The sequence below is a fragment of the Hoplias malabaricus genome, chromosome 10 (genome assembly GCF_029633855.1).
Source record: "Hoplias malabaricus isolate fHopMal1 chromosome 10, fHopMal1.hap1, whole genome shotgun sequence".
Classification (NCBI taxonomy): Eukaryota; Metazoa; Chordata; class Actinopteri; order Characiformes; family Erythrinidae; genus Hoplias; species Hoplias malabaricus.
This window is the reverse complement of record NC_089809.1, coordinates 33,278,607-33,296,115: the sequence shown is the minus strand read 5'-3', so window position 1 is coordinate 33,296,115 and position 17,509 is coordinate 33,278,607. Positions and strand designations below refer to the sequence as shown.

Below are 17,509 nucleotides of genomic sequence, written 5' to 3'. Positions count from 1 at the left end.
TTTCTGAAGAAATATCGCGTTCGTATGAAGACTGCGTCGATTTAAATTACTGCACGGGTATTATTAACCCAGACTGGACTCAGTTTGCGTGTCTGGCAAGTCAGTAAACCTTATTCTGCTAACACTGCACCAGGTACGAAATGCTAATAAGGTGGTCTCAGCGCGCTTTTCTTTGGATATTTGATCCGTCAATCAAATGGATTGCTCCACCCCCCGGTGTGAACAGACTTCCTGTCTGAACTCAGCTCAGAGACTCAGTCCCCTCGGACGCAAACATGAGGCAAGTTATGGATAACCAACATCGCTGTACACTCGTTTTATATTTATTTCCATAGTTTTATAGCCTTATTTAATAAACCTGGCAGGTATTTTGCTGTATCCGTTTAAATGGACATTAAGCGGGCTGTAGAATGGGCACTTTAACAGAGCAGAGTCTCAGTTTGTGTTGTAGTTGACGGCGGTGTTATACAGATGGACTGACTCCCAATTTTCTCTGGGTAAATGTATGTTTTTATTTTCGCTAATGCCACGCTTTGCTTGCTCGCTTACCGTAAGACTGTTATCTGAATCTTATCTTGTGTAAATGTTTTACCTGATTGTGAGACAACACCGTATTTGGCCTAAAGTTAATCAGCAGAGCTAACAGGCCAGTGTCCACTCCTGTGTTTTGGGTGAGTTTTATAAAACCTAATTGCTGTTTATGAACACTGTTGTAAACAGTACGAATGCAGGAGTTGGGCAGGATATAAGAACTAGTTAATTGAAATTGTGGTATGTGGAGAGAGCTGAACTCATAACTCATAGCAGCTGCTTTGGCTTCCTTGTCAAAAAAAAAACGTATTTAATAATTTTTATTGCTAAAACACATTTCTAAGCCAAGGTAGCACTGTGCCATAAAGCAATGTACATTTCAAACACGACTAACAAATACATTCTGGTACTAGAAATTATATATATAAACCAAAAGTTCTTAAATATAGATCTGGAAACTTATTGCAAATATATTCAGAAGCTTTGCCAGGTTAAACCTGAAACATTAATGCCAGTAATTCAAAATCAGTATCAATTATCATCGGCAGCCAATACAGAGACATGCTCTGGACTGCTGTGTTACTTATTTGAAGTCATACAGCTGCATTTGGGAGTAATTGAAGTCAAGCCAGTCTCCATGACCAAAGCATGTAAACAAGGCACTACAATAGTTCAAATAAGATGAGAGAAATGGATAATTCTTAATGTGTCCTGAAAGGAAGAATGCCATAAATTTTAGCAGTATTCTTTACTGGGGAAAACATTACTGAACAAGTGTCTTTGAAACATTTATGAGGGAATCAGAACAATGTCAAGTTTCTGGAAAAAGGATTAGAATTTTGATATGAGCAGAGCAAGAGCTGTAAATCCTGAGGCATACTTATAGGGCTAAAGTGCTGTTACGTCTTTGATTTATCCAGGTGAATTTGGGTCTTTATGTTCTGATTTCCACACTTTCTTTTTTATGTTTATAACCTTTTGAACTGTGCTTCTCGCTTTTGTTATCAACAGAAGAAGGCAACTTTGCCCCGAGGGCAAATGTCTAATTTATTACCTTGAGGATTTACTGGGGAGCCAGGTTTTGTGTGTGTGTGTGTGAGAGAGAAGATTTAGTTTGGCTTATTTGTGCCCCCCACCTACCTATAATGAATGTTAGAGCAAATGTGGTAAAGAATACATGCTTTCCTGGTGACGACATGAGAGCATTGTAAGAGAGCTAAGGTCGCTTTCCCTTTCCAGCTGTTGTCCGCACCCTCATTTTCAGCAAAGGAGCCGCAATGAACAGGATTAAAAGAAAGTTGCCCAGGTCTTGCATTTGTTGCTGATCTCAGCTTTACCTTGACTGTGATGAAAATGTGGACTGTAAGATGATTGAATGTGTTGTGTGTTAAAGCTGCTCTGGGGTTACACCGTAAATCTGTTCTTTCTTCCCTTTTTTTAAATCTCTATCAGCAGGGAACTACAATGCACAAATTGTGAAAGAGATGATGCTGAATATTTGGCAACTGTCCATCCAGTTCCACAAAGCGTGATATGTATTTAAGTCATGGTTAGAAAGGCAGATACCAAGAGGCTACAAGACTACATTAGTCAGCATATTTTTAAGCAAAGTTGTCATCGAAATATCATGATGATATGTCACGAGTGAATTGTCTCATTTCCACCAGCATCTCCTCTGCTTGCACTTCTGCTTATAGCTTGTAGAACAATGAACTTGGTATTTAGACTCTAATCTCCGCCGCTCACCCACTGCCAAACTGTTGCCTCACACACACTGTCTTGAGAAACATTCTGTTGAGCTCATATCTATTATACTGCTGACACAAAACTTTTGCAAACTGATAAGTGGTTGTTTTTCAGAAATTTGTGGTAGATCAAAGGTCAGTCTGGAAGATTTACCCTTGGCATGAGAAAGAGAATTTCTGCTGGGTATCTTCTAGACATGAAATGTTCACTGGATTCATAGGAAAATTCATGACTGTTAATGTTACAGTTTCAGTCCAAATTACTGCAATTAGAAGTGGTTTGAAAAATGTATGCACGTTATATCAACCAAAGTTAGAAACAGTCTCCCAGTGGATGCAGCTCTGCACCGAATGTAACGTGGGATTTTCTTTTGTGTATGTCAGGGGAAATATGGCACAGCAACAGAGCCTAGGTGTGGTGCCCAATCTCACTGCCCCATCTAGATTTCACTCCCCAAGGACCCTCAAAATGTCAGAAGTGAAAACAGAATGGGGAGAGAAGATTCAGCACCACACCAGTACCTGAAGACTCAAAGAAAGCTAATGGTCTAACTGATGTTGATTCTCGTGTGAACACGTGTGGCTGTAGAAATGTGCTGGTTTAGTCATTTGGTTTCAATTTTAACAAAATTGAAGTTTGTAATTCAGAATTACGTTATAAGCCAGAATTAAAAACACTCTGCCTGTTCCACCTTAAATTGTGCAGTGCAGCTTAACCAACCTACCAATATTAACATTAAGTTCTACTTTAAATGGTTCAATGTTACATTCAAACACATGCTATTTTGTGTTCTAGAACCTATTTGATATAAACTTGCTTCTTAAAAATGGACCCCAGAGGCTTATAAATGTATGATTACTGATTACCTTTTAAACTAAACCTAATACAGTTGTTTACAAACTTTATCTCACATGATGACTTTTACAGATTTACATAAGGCAAAAAAAAAAAAAAAAAACACTGCAGAGTATTGTTCATTTAGGTCTATTTTTTTTTTTCAATGTTTTCTCTTTGTTTCTTTCCCTTCAGGGCTAAACCTAAAACAATGGACAAGATGGATTAAAAAGCTGAACCACTGTGACATTATTCTCTCACTCATTTAATCCTACTGTGCTCTTCTGGATCAGCATTGGTCTGTTGTATATCATTTTCTGGGAAGACCTGTCCTGCAGATATTGAACAACACTGGAAGTTCAATGGATTACAAATCTTGGATTTTGTGGCATGTGTCCATTGGATGATTAAGGACAGAATGTAACCTGTATGTCACATCTACAGAATAAAACACAAGACAACATTCATCCTTTCTCTCTCAGGCATTTTAAGGGTGGAAGTGTTTATAGTACACAAAAAATATCCTCAAGGCTATTGCAGATACTTTAGAGCATCTTTATTTGCACTGACCATAAAATACTCTAGGTTATAAGGAAACATTCTGTTATTTATCTGTCTGACTGCCCCTGAATTATTTTCATAGGTTAATGATCATTTAAACCACAAGCATTGTTTACTTTAACTGGATTTTCTTACCTCAATATAATGGGTGCTCTTGAGCAGATGCTGGCTATCTTCACTATATTTTAGTAACATTTTTGAGTAACACTAACCAGAGTTCATTAAGGTGATCTAAGGAGCTCCTGTTATTAATAGCTTTCTCAACTTAAATTTGTCACTTATTTTGTCACATTTGACAGGAGGTTTCAGATTTGACAGATCCACACAGGAGCCACTAGTTCTCAGCAAAGCACTTTAGTTCGGTTTAGCTGGGCCAGTAAAGTGGACATTGCATTTTTCACATGCAGCATCCACCTTTTTTGTCTTCATGTTTTTGATTTATACACTATAGAGAGCTTTAGCAGCTTGGCTGACAGCCTTTTGGATTACAGATGAACTTGTAATGCATTGTGTGCATCACTTTCTGATGTCAAACAGATGTTTATAAGAGGATTTATATATTGTAACTACGAGCAAATAGCACTAAGTTAAAAAAAAAAAAAATCAGCTGTCATGGATGATTAAACCTGACTTTTGTTGATGTTTTTGAACAAAACAAAGAACTAGACAATCTAGTTTTCTCATGTGGGAATCTGTTAGGTGCATGTGAATATATTCATCCAGTAGCTCAAGCTATCATGCCTGTCCCAACTGACCTCTGACAAAGACAGCTTCAGGGAAAGACTTTTTGAAACATTGTGGAAACTCTACTTGTCCTTCTTTCCAGATATGAACTGAACCGTCCACTAGCAAAGACTACTTTAAACTGTCCAGAAAACCTTTCTGCATGACCCACCCAAATCCTCCATTCTAGACACCCATTTCTGACACCAATTATCATCCCTGGTTGTGAATATGCGCTCCCCCGGACCACAAAGTCCATCTCCATCCCTATCTCCCTGCCCATCCCCTGGATTAGCCCAGGAGGCTCTGCTGCACAGTCAGTTTGGGGGCTGGAGCACAGGAGGTGGTGGAAGTAGTGGAAGCAGTGGGAGCAACAGTAACAGCAATAGCTGCCCCAGCAGCCCTGGAGTGTCATTGCCGCCAAGTCCTGCTTCTTCCAGCTATGCCCTGACCCTCACCCCTACACACATCCACATCCAGCGGCTCTCTTCCCGCTCAGGAAAGGACTCTCGGCTGTTGGTGCCACTGTCAGAGCTAGCTGGGTGCAGCTGCCCCCGGGCACCCGCTCCCTCCCTTTTGGTGCTCTACTGGTACCCAGCAGGGCGCCGCAGGAAGGGTGTATCTCGTCGCAGACAGGTTCGAGCATTCCTCGCAGAGAGCCGAGCTGAGGCAGAGAAATGGAATGCAGCCATACAGTGCCTGCTGAGGGGATTGGATGTCAGCGCCACTACAGGTGAGTGAGTGCAGCATGAGTCTCCGCAAGTCTCACTTACAAGCACCACACGTGTACTTGATGCACCACTCATCAGACGACACGTTCATAAAATGAATTGGGCGTGTTCCACTGTAAAACTATGACATTCCTCACATAAACCAGTAATAAGATGCCTCAAAAAGAGAAAAATGATCATGAAAATATTCAAGTAATGCATTTAAAAGAGAGAACTTGTGTGATAATGACGGGAATTGACAATTTTAACAAAATGGTTTTTAACCTTAAAGGCAAGCAACTTTATATTTTATTGACCAGAAATAATAGATAATCTATAAAGGAACAGTGCATCACTGGGAACAACTAATTTATTTAGAAATGCTTACATATCTATAGAAACATATAACTGATAAAACTGTCCTGTGTGTAATATGTAAATTCACAGCCTTATTTAAAATAGCATATTGCTTACTCACTGGTGTTCTAGTTTTAATAAGTCCAGAGGTATGCCTGTTTTCTTGTACTGTTAACCAGAATAGTTCTACAGGTTGACTGGTCTGAAAGGCAGTAAGAGTAAGATATGTCTAGTGTATTGGTGTGGTTATATGAACAGACTAGATAACATTCAGTTTTCTACTTAAACACTTGAGCTCCTTTACCTCACCCTTCAACAACGTCATCGAAGTGCATACTTTCAGTAAGGTCTTGGGGCATGTGTGTGTGTGTTAGAGAGAGAGAGTTTGTAGGCTATACTGTTGCAGTTAGGGGAAGCATCTCAGGGCAATGCACTTTTTATGTGGTTAAGTTCTTTTAACAAAAAAATGTCCATGGGTTGCATGTGATACCTCAATGTAGAGTAGGTGCCATATTGTGGACCAGTGGAGCTGTGTATGAGATATATTTATCCATCTTTCCCATATGTTTACATTAGTAACCAGACAGCCAAAATAATCATTTGAGTGCAATCCATGTATAAATAAAAGATCTGCCCTGAAATATTGTATATACAGGATGATTCTGGAATCATATGATTATTAGAAGATAAAAATCGCAACTTTATTTTTTTGACAACACTACGCAGTTGTTGCATAAATCTGGAATTCTGAAAAAGGTTAGTTTATCTGTATTGATATTGGTAGGGTTTCATACCTGTGTGGATATGCATAAATGACCTTGGGGAGGAATAAAGAGATATAAAATCACAATATTTTCACAACATTATTTACACACAAGTTCCTCCAACAAATCAAGTAGTTAATTGCATTCTGCTAAGAACAAATGTCACCAGTTTTAGCATCTGTTTCAAGATTGTTACCTGGTGTGTAGGTGCATGGTGGGTGGGTGAGGGGTGTGCTGATGTTTGAAGCACTCTGTTGCATTTATTATATACAATAATGTGCACAAAATCTTTCAGAGCTGGTTTCCCAGACAAAGATTAAACATAGTCCTGGACTTTATCCTCTTTTCAATGGCAAATCATAATTTAAAACGCTGTATAGTCCAGGACTAGGCTTAATTTCTGACTGGGAAACCACCCCTTAGTGTTTGGAATTTCTTAAAGATGGAGAATGGTGATTTTGTAGAAACCAGTAGTTTTTAAAAATAATTCAACCAAATAACCACCCCTTACTTTCGGCCCTCATTCTAAAGCCACTCCCCTAAAACACACAAACAGCATGGCTTGATTAGTCTGACAGGGAGGGAGCAAGCTGCAGTGAATGAGGTGACCAAGCCCCCGTTGTCAAACATTATCCCAACTTCATTCATATGTAAGAAAACGTAACGTTACACAAAACAATTTAGGAAAATACCTTTTTCATAGAAAAACAAACTGTGACTCTTTCCAGTCACAAATGTTAATTCTGCTTGGCCCTCTGTCTTTATCCAGCCTTTCTTTCTTTTTATTATTCATTTAACAGTGCGAACAGTTGTATATTGAGCTGCCATTCTTCCTGCCTTCAGCGCCATGAGTGTGTCTCACAGGCACATGAGACATCCTATCATGTAATTTGGTCGGAGTGAAAAAATTGGAAAGGGTTTATAGAGTCCTCTGGCCTATATAAAAATGTATAGGGATGCAAAGATTCATGAAATATAACAAAATTAAAAATATTGTTTTTAAAATGTATTACTGTAATTTAATAAGTAAGTTCATGAATTATCAGTACTGTCTCATGCAGTATTACAGACTTATCCAGTGCTACAGTAATGTAGTTTGGATTAACCTACCAGAAAACATCCATTAACTTTACATTTGTAGCGTCTGTATTAGAGGTGGACGATATGGTGCTAAAATTATATCACGATAATTCAGGGTATTTTGGCGATAATGATCTTCTTGGCGATACGAACAAAACACTGAAAAATACTTATATTAATTTAAAAAACAGACTATTGCAACAAAATCTGTTACATTTAATTGAATTTAATTCATATTAATATATGTAATATATATTATTAATATTAAAGGCATCTTTCATTTCTAATATAATACCATGGTTTATGGTACATCTGATAATTTATAACAAAACCACCTCCACAAGCCCCTCCACACTATAGGATAAAATTCCTTCACCTCAGAGCCACTTTCCACCATACTTCACTATGGCTAAATGACTCATGTAAAAAAAAAAAAAAAGAAAGTATGCATTATTACTCTCAGTTGAGTTGAGTTGAGTTATTAGAGATAACTGTATGACGTCATTACGTAAATAAGTCTAAATATCACTAATATCACAATATTGATTTTATTAAATTTTTTAATAATTATGACAATATTATTGTGAACTGTGTATATATATATATATATATATATATAGTCCTAGCCTGTATAATCTCACATACGTTGGCTTTTGTTTTGTTTGTGTGTCAGTGTGAAACTATCAGTCTGAACTTGTTTCCTTCGTTCTGTCTCTTTTATCTGTTCTGAGCATACACACACACACGCACACACTTCCACTTCCAAGAAAACCTTTTATAAGTATGCGGAATAAAGATGCAGTGTCAGAGTGGTTGTTCATAAGATCTATATGTTTCACTGGTTATTTTTTCAACTGTAATTTTTGTTTATAGTTTTTATCTTTTTTTGTGTGACAATCTTGTAATACACCATAGTCTCCAGAAAGATCTCAGTATAATCCAGCTTTTGATTTTTGATACATGTTTAAAAAGGTTTTTGTGTATGTTATTAGCAGTTATGCTTTTCCTGTTGGATTTGTAAGTTTGGCTTATTTTTTTTTTCTCTTCTCATAGAATTTAGCAAAAGCATGTTGCCCCGCCCTCGTCGTATGCTGCTGTTGGTCAATCCATACAGTGGGCGGGGCCAGGCCATGCAGTGGTGTCAAACACACATTCTGCCAATGATCAGAGAAGCCAACATCAGTTACAACCTCATACAGACAGGTATGACCAGTTCTACACCACCAGCAGATCAGACTTTAACCACCGTCTGATGTATATTTGTGTGAGATGGAGAGAATTGGACTGGACATTTAAAATACTAAAACTTTGATTAGTAATGTTTTGTTAAACAAAATAATGCATTGAAAACTGGAAATGCTCACATATCAAACTGTGTGCAATAGTTTCTGTAGTCATGTATTTTGTGTTTCTGCTGTGCATCAGAACGTCAGAATCATGCCCGGGAGCTGATAAGAGAGATCTCTTTGCCCGAGTGGGATGGCATCATAATTGTCTCTGGAGATGGACTGATGCATGAGGTGACTACCTTCTCACTGTTTAATTACCATGACACTAAACAATGCTTCTACACAACATCTAGTCTTAGCACCGAAGCAGAATGTGAGAACATGTTTGATGTTTTTTCTCTGGAAGGGTTTATACATTATTCTTCAGAGCTCTTTCTAATCATTTTAATTAGGGGTGCATAAATACTTTTTTTTTCTCCTCTCCCCCCAACCAAGTATGTGTATTTTTGTACTTGACACTTACTTACAATTAAGCAATCAGGACCATTGTGTAATAGTGTAGTTATTAATTAATTTTTTTTTAAATTAAAAGCTTTATTGTTTATTTCTGGAACTGTGCGTTTTTTTTATTTAGCATTTTCCCACATTACACCACCAATAATGATCCCTCTGGGATCAATAAAGGATCTATCTGTCTATGAATTACTAACCTGAGATGCAAAAAGCTCTTGACATTCATTTGCACAGTGCTGTGCATCTTGGTAATCTTGTGCAATCTTGGTTTCTGTTATACGATAAAGGCTGGGAAGTTATGCAGTTGGGATCGTTTATTTATTGGCAGTGTTGATTTAAGAGCTGTGGCCTGATCTATAAAATTCCCTGAGAGGAAAATACACTGAGTCAAGCAATAACCCATCTTGTGTGAGGACAGTTAAAACTCACTGCTCTTGTGTTCTCCCTGTGTGCGAGGGAAAGTTTCTGCACTTCTGACAGGGGGACAAAACAAACCCCAAAACACAAGGGGAACAGGAGACTAAAACATATTTAATATATATATATATTGATTTAACACAAGCACTTGAATTAAACATGTTATCAAGCAAAACTTAAATTTAATCACGAAAACAAATCGAAATTGTTTTATTGCCCAGCACTAGTAAGAGCTGCTATTTTCACAGACCTAGGGTTGTGTCCAAACATTTGAGCTCAGTGTTGTGTTAGTTTTATTTTTATTTTGCTTGGCTTGTCAATTATGATTATGATTGTGAAATAATTCCAGATTGCAGACATTTTAAGTTGTCTGTTCATTAGCGCAGCAACAAGTACTAGGCACAAGTTTCGGATGTTGGGATCAGAGTCTTGTTTGCACTTTTGAGTATGAGTAAAATAACCAGTATCTGTATTCATGCATCTCTAATTTTAATATGGATTGCTACTAGATGCAAATTTTATGAAAATATTTGCATAATGTAATTAATAACATCACAACTGAATAACTGGAGCTACAAAAGGCTCTGATTTCTGTTAGAATGCATTTAACTTTCTTAACCTTTTAACTGTCTTAGTGACCCTCAGGTATGCATTACTTTCATACAGGTAATCAATGGCCTCATGGATAGGCCAGATTGGGAACAAGCAATAAAGACACCTGTGGGAATTTTGCCCTGTGGCTCTGGAAATGCCCTGGCTGGCTCAATCAACCACAATGCAGGGTAAGCTCTAAAGTGCAATTTGAGCTCACATGAATGTAATGGTATTTCTCTGTATTTGAAACATTATGCTAAATCACAAAAAATTGTTTAATATTTATCATTAAATAATTATAATACAGCTATAACAATGTGATTACTTTAAGCAGCAGTAGAGGCAGAAATAAAAGGAGCAATAGATGCATAGTTTTACTAAAAAATGTATTCATAGTGAAATATTTTATTTAATGTATTTATCTATTTATCCATTAATAAACATTTATTTATGTAGATTTTTATATGCCTCGGTATCATCCTTGCTTTTTTGAGTCTGATTGGTGATTTTTTAAACATTCAGTTATTAGTGAACTTTTCTAAAAAGCATAATTTAAGACATAGCAGAACAATTTTAATTGGTCTTTTATTTATTAATCAATTTATAATTAATCAAATTATCAGTCAGGGAAAAAAAAAAAAAAATGTCTTTCAAAGCATTCTTATTTTGACTTCAAGGTTTCAAAAGCTCACACATTAGGTTTTTTGTTTGTTCTCTATTTCATAGATATGACATGTGCCTTCGGGAGCCCCTCCTTCTCAACTGCTGTTTCTTGCTTTGTCGAGGCGGACTCAAACCCATGGACCTGGTGTCTGTGACAACAAGCCCTTTGGTGTCCTCGTCTTCATCCAAACAAAATGGACGTCCTTCTGCTCCAAGAAGACTATTCTCGTTTCTGTCTGTGGCGTGGGGTTTTGTGTCTGATGTAGACATTGAGAGTGAGCGCTACAGAGGGCTTGGCTCTGCCCGATTTACTTTGGGCACCCTGGTACGTTTGGCCTCACTGCGCTCCTACAAGGGACGCTTGTCCTACCTTCCCCCTGCTGTGGTCAATACTTCCCCTGATGTAACCCCACAGCCTCCACGCCGTCCTCTGTCAAGAAGCATCACAGAGGGCCTGGAGGGCTTTTGTCGGACCCCAATACATCGCACCTGCTCAGATATGGGAATTAGTGAACAGAGAAGCCTCCGCAAAGGTGATGGAGAGCGGGAAAGAGAACGAGAAAGGGAGCGAGAAGAAAGAGAGAGGGAGAGGGAAAGAAGGAGAGAGAGAGCACGAGGAGTCGGTGTAGTGAGAGCAAGCAGCCTTGCAGAGGACAGAGAGAGGGAAATGGAGGCAGAGGAGAGGATGGAAGGAACATCTGGGTCCAGCTCTGAGTCCAATGAACGACAGAATGGTGAGGATGAAGTGGAAGATGATGATGGGAGAAGCAGTGGGACAGAGGGAGCATTGGAAGCAAGGGATGTGAGTGAAGGATATGGTGTGGATGAAGGGAAAGAAGCAGAGGAGTGTGAAGACACACCACCACACCCACGACAGATGCTCCGCAAAAACTCTGCTCCCTCTGCTCAAATTGTCAATGCCTTTTTCAGCCAGCCTATTGGTGGCGCTGGATCTGAGCAAGACCTGGACACAGACGATGACTTAAATGGCACTTACATCCAGCGAGAGCCACTTTACCCACCAGACCCAACACGGGAAAGGTCCTTGACCATTTCCTCTCCCTTTCGCCACTCCCCTTTCTCTTTGAAACCCAAAACACTAGACCAGAACCAGAACCCTTCAAAGCCTCGTCCTCTCTCCTTACTGCACCAGTCTCACTCCAACTCCCTCCCTCCCAAGTTCCCTTCCCTCTCTCTTTCATTGTCTCCAACACCTCCATCATCTCCATCCTGTGCTTCCCCTCATGGCTCCACCTACCTTGTCCCTCGGCCTGGCACGCCCAGCTCCTCCTCTTCATCCCCCTCGCTCCGTTCCCCTCCTACATCCTTCACTTTTGACCTGGCAGAACCAGCCGGCCCATTTAAGAACAAGTCAACAATCTCCTCCCCCATTGCGCCACCCCATGATGACTTGCTTCCGCCATTGGACCAGCCCCTTCCCACACGAGACTGGGTGACCATTGAGGGTGATTTTGTCCTGGTCCTGGCCATCTACCAGTCACATCTGGGTGCTGACCTTTTGGCTGCACCACAAGCTCGCTTTGATGATGGCCTTATCCACCTGACATTTGTGCGGGCGGGCATCTCCCGAGCTACGCTGCTACGGCTCTTCCTGGCCATGGAAAGAGGTGCCCACCTGTCTTTGAGTTCGCCCTACGTAAGCCACATTTCTGCCCGAGCCTTCCGCCTGCAGCCGCTCTCATCACGTGGCACCCTAACTGTAGATGGGGAGCTGGTACCCTATGGACCTCTGCAGGCACAGGTAACAGCAGGACAGTAAATAGTTACATGAAAATCACATTTGCAATTTATATTTTTTGGTTTGGTACAGAATTAAAGAAGCAGAAACTTGCAAACCTTAATGGATTAACTATATTTTTGACTTATTCCTTTATGTGCATGTTTTCCTGCGGCTTTATAAATAACTTTAATTTTTAAAACAGTGCATGCTGACAAGAAAATATGAAACTACATATGGTTTTCATTAATTTATGCTAGTCAAAACTCAAAAACACTTCCTGACTGTTTCAGTTGTTTTAAAAGGTTGTGTGTAAATGTTTGTCAGAGGCCTCAAATGTCTTAGGTTGAGCTGCTGCTGCCATAAAATATTCATGTACCATCGTTATGCTATTACAAATCCTACAGGAATGATATCAACCAACTTTTTTTTTGTAGCTGTGATAATTAGAGGAGCAAATGGTTCTTTAAGTTAATGAAAAGGTTTGTATTCAACACTAATATGGAATAACATCTGCAGCAAGTTCAACTCATTTGATAATGGTTTGTGTCATGTATATATGGCTCCGTTACCCTTAGCTCAGAGTTTCACTGACTTTAAGCATCATCGGACTGGCATGCACACAACACAAGTACATGAGAGAAAGATAAGACTCAAAGTTAATCAAATCATGCCAAAGTTGCTTTGAATGAATACCGAATATTTAAATTACTTTTAAAAATACATTTATTTGTATGTATTTACTTTTTTACAAAGCTGTGTTATTAACTATTAATTAAATTGTATGACTTGAACCTTAACAATGCTCTCTGGCATCTGACAGCTTAAGGGTTTTAAATTTTAAATGTGTTGGGCACCTAAAATTTGCTGTTTTATTGTTTAATTTGTCTTTCCTTTCAGATCCATCCCTCAATGGCTCGTCTCATCGTAGGAGACTCTGGAGTGAAGATCACCAGATTCTGACTGACTGGGATTTTAAACTAAAGGGGATAAATTCTACACACTCTGGATTATGTAATGCTACGCCGTCCACTTCTGGGAAATTGGAGATTTGAGAATTGAAATAGCCAGCAGTTGCAATAACAGCTTTTACTGGGATTTACTAAAAGGGATTGCCTAATCGAGCTGCACACAACCTACTGGATTACTAGCGAGTTTAATGAAGGGATAAAAATTTGCGGCCTATTGCACGACCACATGATTACACTTACTTAGCTTTACCTAAGGCCGAAGCGTGAAAACAGCAATGTCTGGATATAAGAGGAAAAAAAGAAGCCGTTTGAATGTTTTCATTAAGTCAATGCATCAAGCATCTACATTTTAGTATTCGCTTGTTTGCAGATGCATGAGTTTTCCTGCCTTATTACAGAGAGATTTGTGGGGAAGAGGACTGAGTTGAACACTAAGGACAAATATTGGTAAACAGCTGTTGAGGTAGCCACACTCTCGTGCAAATGTGGCCCATCTGTGTTGCATAATCTCTGTCCTCTGAATGCCTTATCCAGCTCTGAACTTCATGTGCAATTCCCCCATCTCAGTTTACACTTTTCTTTCTGATCACCGTTCCAAGAATCATCTGACAAGTCATGAATGGGGCAGTTTTCCCCTTACTTTAAATGTAGTCAATCAGCCAAGACAGGTTAGGGGTCTGAAGATTACTTCTTTAGTTTTGTGCTATGAAAAAAATAAAAAAAATAAAAAGAGCTTATTTGTAGGGTAATTGAAGCATATAACCACATATAGCTGCACATAACTTAAATCACTTCAAATTAGTAAATATGAAACACAGTTGTCAGTGTGGTTTGTAATGTTATATGACCAGTCTATTGTGATAAATGTGTAAAGTAGGGGGCTTAGTTATCCAATCTTATCTGCAAACGGCCAGTGATAATACATGATTTCATTCCCACAAAGCAGCGGCACACATTTTCTTTCTATATTTAACATGGACAACTATTTTAATAATTAATATAAATCATCAGCATTTCATAATGTAAATGTCCCAGATTTAGCCAAATGGCTACTTTTCATAGAAAGTCCCTGATAATTTGACAACTTAATTGAAAATTGTGGAATCAGGTTGGATTCTGCTTATATGCTGTAAAACCCTGCAGCAACACCAGCCCTTTTATAGGGCATCAAGATTTGGACATGTAGTTTTTTTAGGTATAATAATTGTTTAGTAGCTTTGCTAGCCTTGTCGCTCCACTGCTCAACAACAACAAAAAAGAAGTAAACTTATACCACCGAATGTCTTTGCTGACTCAGTATATTAAGAGTAAGGAAAAGCAATGTAACTGTCTTTATCAGGCTTTTTCTTCAACCGTAAGACCTCACTTAGTTTGGAATGAATATAGTCTTCTCAGTAAGACATCCTTCATTTATATTACTTGAGATTGAATGGCATAATAAATTCAGTTTTTTGTGTCTTATGTAGCCTAATATTAAGCATACTTTTGGTTTTAGGAAATGTTTGCTTAAAAGCAAAGCCGAGCCTTTATCACTAAAGTTAAGAATATAGAACAACGTTGGTGATTATTATTTTTCAGGTAGTTGTAGGACATGGATGAGTTGAACAGTTAAATGTGGATTATGTTCTGGTATATAGTGCATTTGCCTGAATGTCTAAGCAAAAGCATGTGATGGTAATGATGAAGTAAACTAAGCTGTGTTTGCTGCAGTGGCACAAATGGGTTAAAAAATGCTTGGAATTTTAAAAAAAAAATTTAATATTGATATTATTTTAATCAAATGTTAAATCCTTCATGGAGATTAGCCTTCAAAACACCAACTAATTATTGGGAAACTGCTCAGAAAATATATATCAAATACAACAAATTTATTGAGTTTTTTTAAACTATTCAGCTACCAATCTTTTTATTTTAATTCCAGAACACGTCCAGCCGTGTGTTCAGAATCACCCATTCACATGTTTTGCATGATTTAAAGGAAAGCCATTCACAAATAATATGAGCCATAGAAAGTTTTGTTTGGATGCATGCTCTGGAAGCTAATTTAAACCTCCTAAGAATAAACACTAAATTCTTTAGTTTTCCTTAAAGAACTACAATCCATACAGCTTTCAAAATATAATGGCTGAATACTTAATTGGCTAAGAGAAATTAGCAAAATAAATCTCATTTGAAAAATAGAAATTAAATTCCAAGCTATTTTTGAGTTTCACATTTTCTTTATTTCTGTCAATCATTTTTAGACAGACTTCATTAATTCCTTCAGCACAGGTTTATTGGTTATGAAGCTTGGTTCTAGACCTTGTTAAAAGGTCTTTGTTGACATTATGATAATCAGATGGGCAGTTGTTTGCATTTGGCTGCTTTTTATTATTTTGTTTGGTGGACCATGCTTTGAAGCAATGTAACACACTTATAGTACTGAACTGCTGTTCATGCTGATAATGCCAGTTAAAAATGTCTTGTTGATAGATGATTCTATGATGCTTGTAATAAAATGATAAATACTAAGATTCAGTATTAAATAAAACATATAATGTACAGTTCACAGTTCTGTGTAGATTTAAATGTTTTGTTTATTCTTAGGATTAAATTTAACTGTGAAATGTATGCTTAAGGTCCAGTTTTCTCTTAAGAGTCTCTGGATTGTCTGAATGACAATCCAGAACGCATAACTTAAAATGGTCTGCGAGGGCCAAAATTGAGGCTAAATGAAGGCCTCCTGTTTAAGCCTCAGTATTAGCTCAGGAATGCACTCACTCCCTAAGTAAAAACACAAGATCCTGTAAGTTTGGAAAATCTGTGGACATTTTTTTTTAAAACAATTATTTTAGACAGGAATGTGGAATAACTCTCAGCAGAAGGAAGTGACATTAATGCAGTTCTGATTCAGCAGCCTTCCTGTTAGCTGGAGAATAAGTTTGAGGTAGGATAACTGCAAATGTCAGTGTGTTATGCCTTGCTGGTTATCACACTCACATGGAGGAGTAAACAAGGAAGTTGATGTCTCAGACACTCTTCCTCTCCTTTGTCTGCCTTCTTGTAGCACCTCTAACCCCTTACCCTAATCGGTGACTGCCACAGTACAGTAGCCTTCTTATCTTGCTTTCTCTCTGCCTTTCCGTCTTCCTATCATGTCTGGCAAACAGTTTATTTAGCCCCTGGCATCTATGTCAAGCAGGTCAGCAACAAATATTAAGCTGGTTTTCACTGCCCGCCCAGATTTCAACCTACCATCTGACACTCCACCTCAAGAAAATGTAACATTCCTTTTTATTGTCATTTTTCAGTAATCAATAACAGTATAATAACTATTTAATGTATGTTTGTTTGGTAGTAATCCAAAGATGACCAAAAATATACATTATGCATCTGTCCTTCTATCACATGTGGTACACTCTCAGAAAAAAGTTACGGGAGAGGTCCATTATTGGTCACTAAAGGTACAAACCAGAGTCTTGTAGGTTCCATGCCATCGAAAAGCTCAATAAAATGTCTGAAGTTACAGCAGCCTTCACATTTGTTATCTGACCCACAATGGCAGCTCGCATCATTACCCAGAGGGGTTTTAAAGAGGTTTGAATGCTCATTGGCCGGTGGGTGACGAAAGTCTCTAGTGAAAGCAAAACGTACAACAAGGAAAAGAGATCAGGAATACACAAGTAAATCACACCTAAATTTTACCACTTAAGCTGTTCTCGTTAGAGAATGGGTTTTGTGATGACCCTGGCTCCATTGAGCAGAGGAGCTGGTGGAAAAACAACCAGCCAAAAGTGAGCCAAGTCGAGTCGAGCCAATCACATGCAATGGAAAAGCATAAAAAAATCGAGAATTTAAAAACCATTTGAGAATGAAAAAAGACAGCTTGAAGGCAAGATTATTGACATTGACCAACCCTCTCTGTCAGCTTCACATTTTCCATTGTGCTTTTGCATCCTCTATTTTGACATTAATGTGATGCCATATCTAGGTAAGAAATCTTGGTTGAATCTGCCCACTTGAGAAAATTTTCAGAATACAGCAATTAAAAGCTGAAATGCTCAGCCATATTAACTGCTAGTAGTTTTTTTTAATACAC

The 17,509-nt window shown here is 38.3% G+C and overlaps 1 protein-coding gene across 8 annotated transcripts in view; it reads left to right on the top strand.

The window, feature by feature from the left end:
• sphk2 (sphingosine kinase 2) overlaps positions 1–16,818 on the top strand; it is a 31,701-nt gene extending 14,883 nt beyond the window's left edge. For 4 of the 8 annotated variants that reach the window (XM_066682682.1, XM_066682683.1, XM_066682684.1 and 1 more), the window contains 6 exons: positions 3,307–5,128; positions 8,360–8,509; positions 8,732–8,826; positions 10,132–10,247; positions 10,786–12,484; positions 13,361–16,818. In XM_066682682.1, the coding sequence (XP_066538779.1) occupies positions 4,627–5,128; positions 8,360–8,509; positions 8,732–8,826; positions 10,132–10,247; positions 10,786–12,484; positions 13,361–13,423 (2,625 nt within the window). In that variant the 5' untranslated portion in view covers positions 3,307–4,626 and the 3' untranslated portion in view covers positions 13,424–16,818. The other 4 variants (XM_066682686.1, XM_066682685.1, XM_066682687.1 and 1 more) reach the window with 4 other exon arrangements.
• Positions 16,819–17,509: the final 691 nt, after the last annotated feature.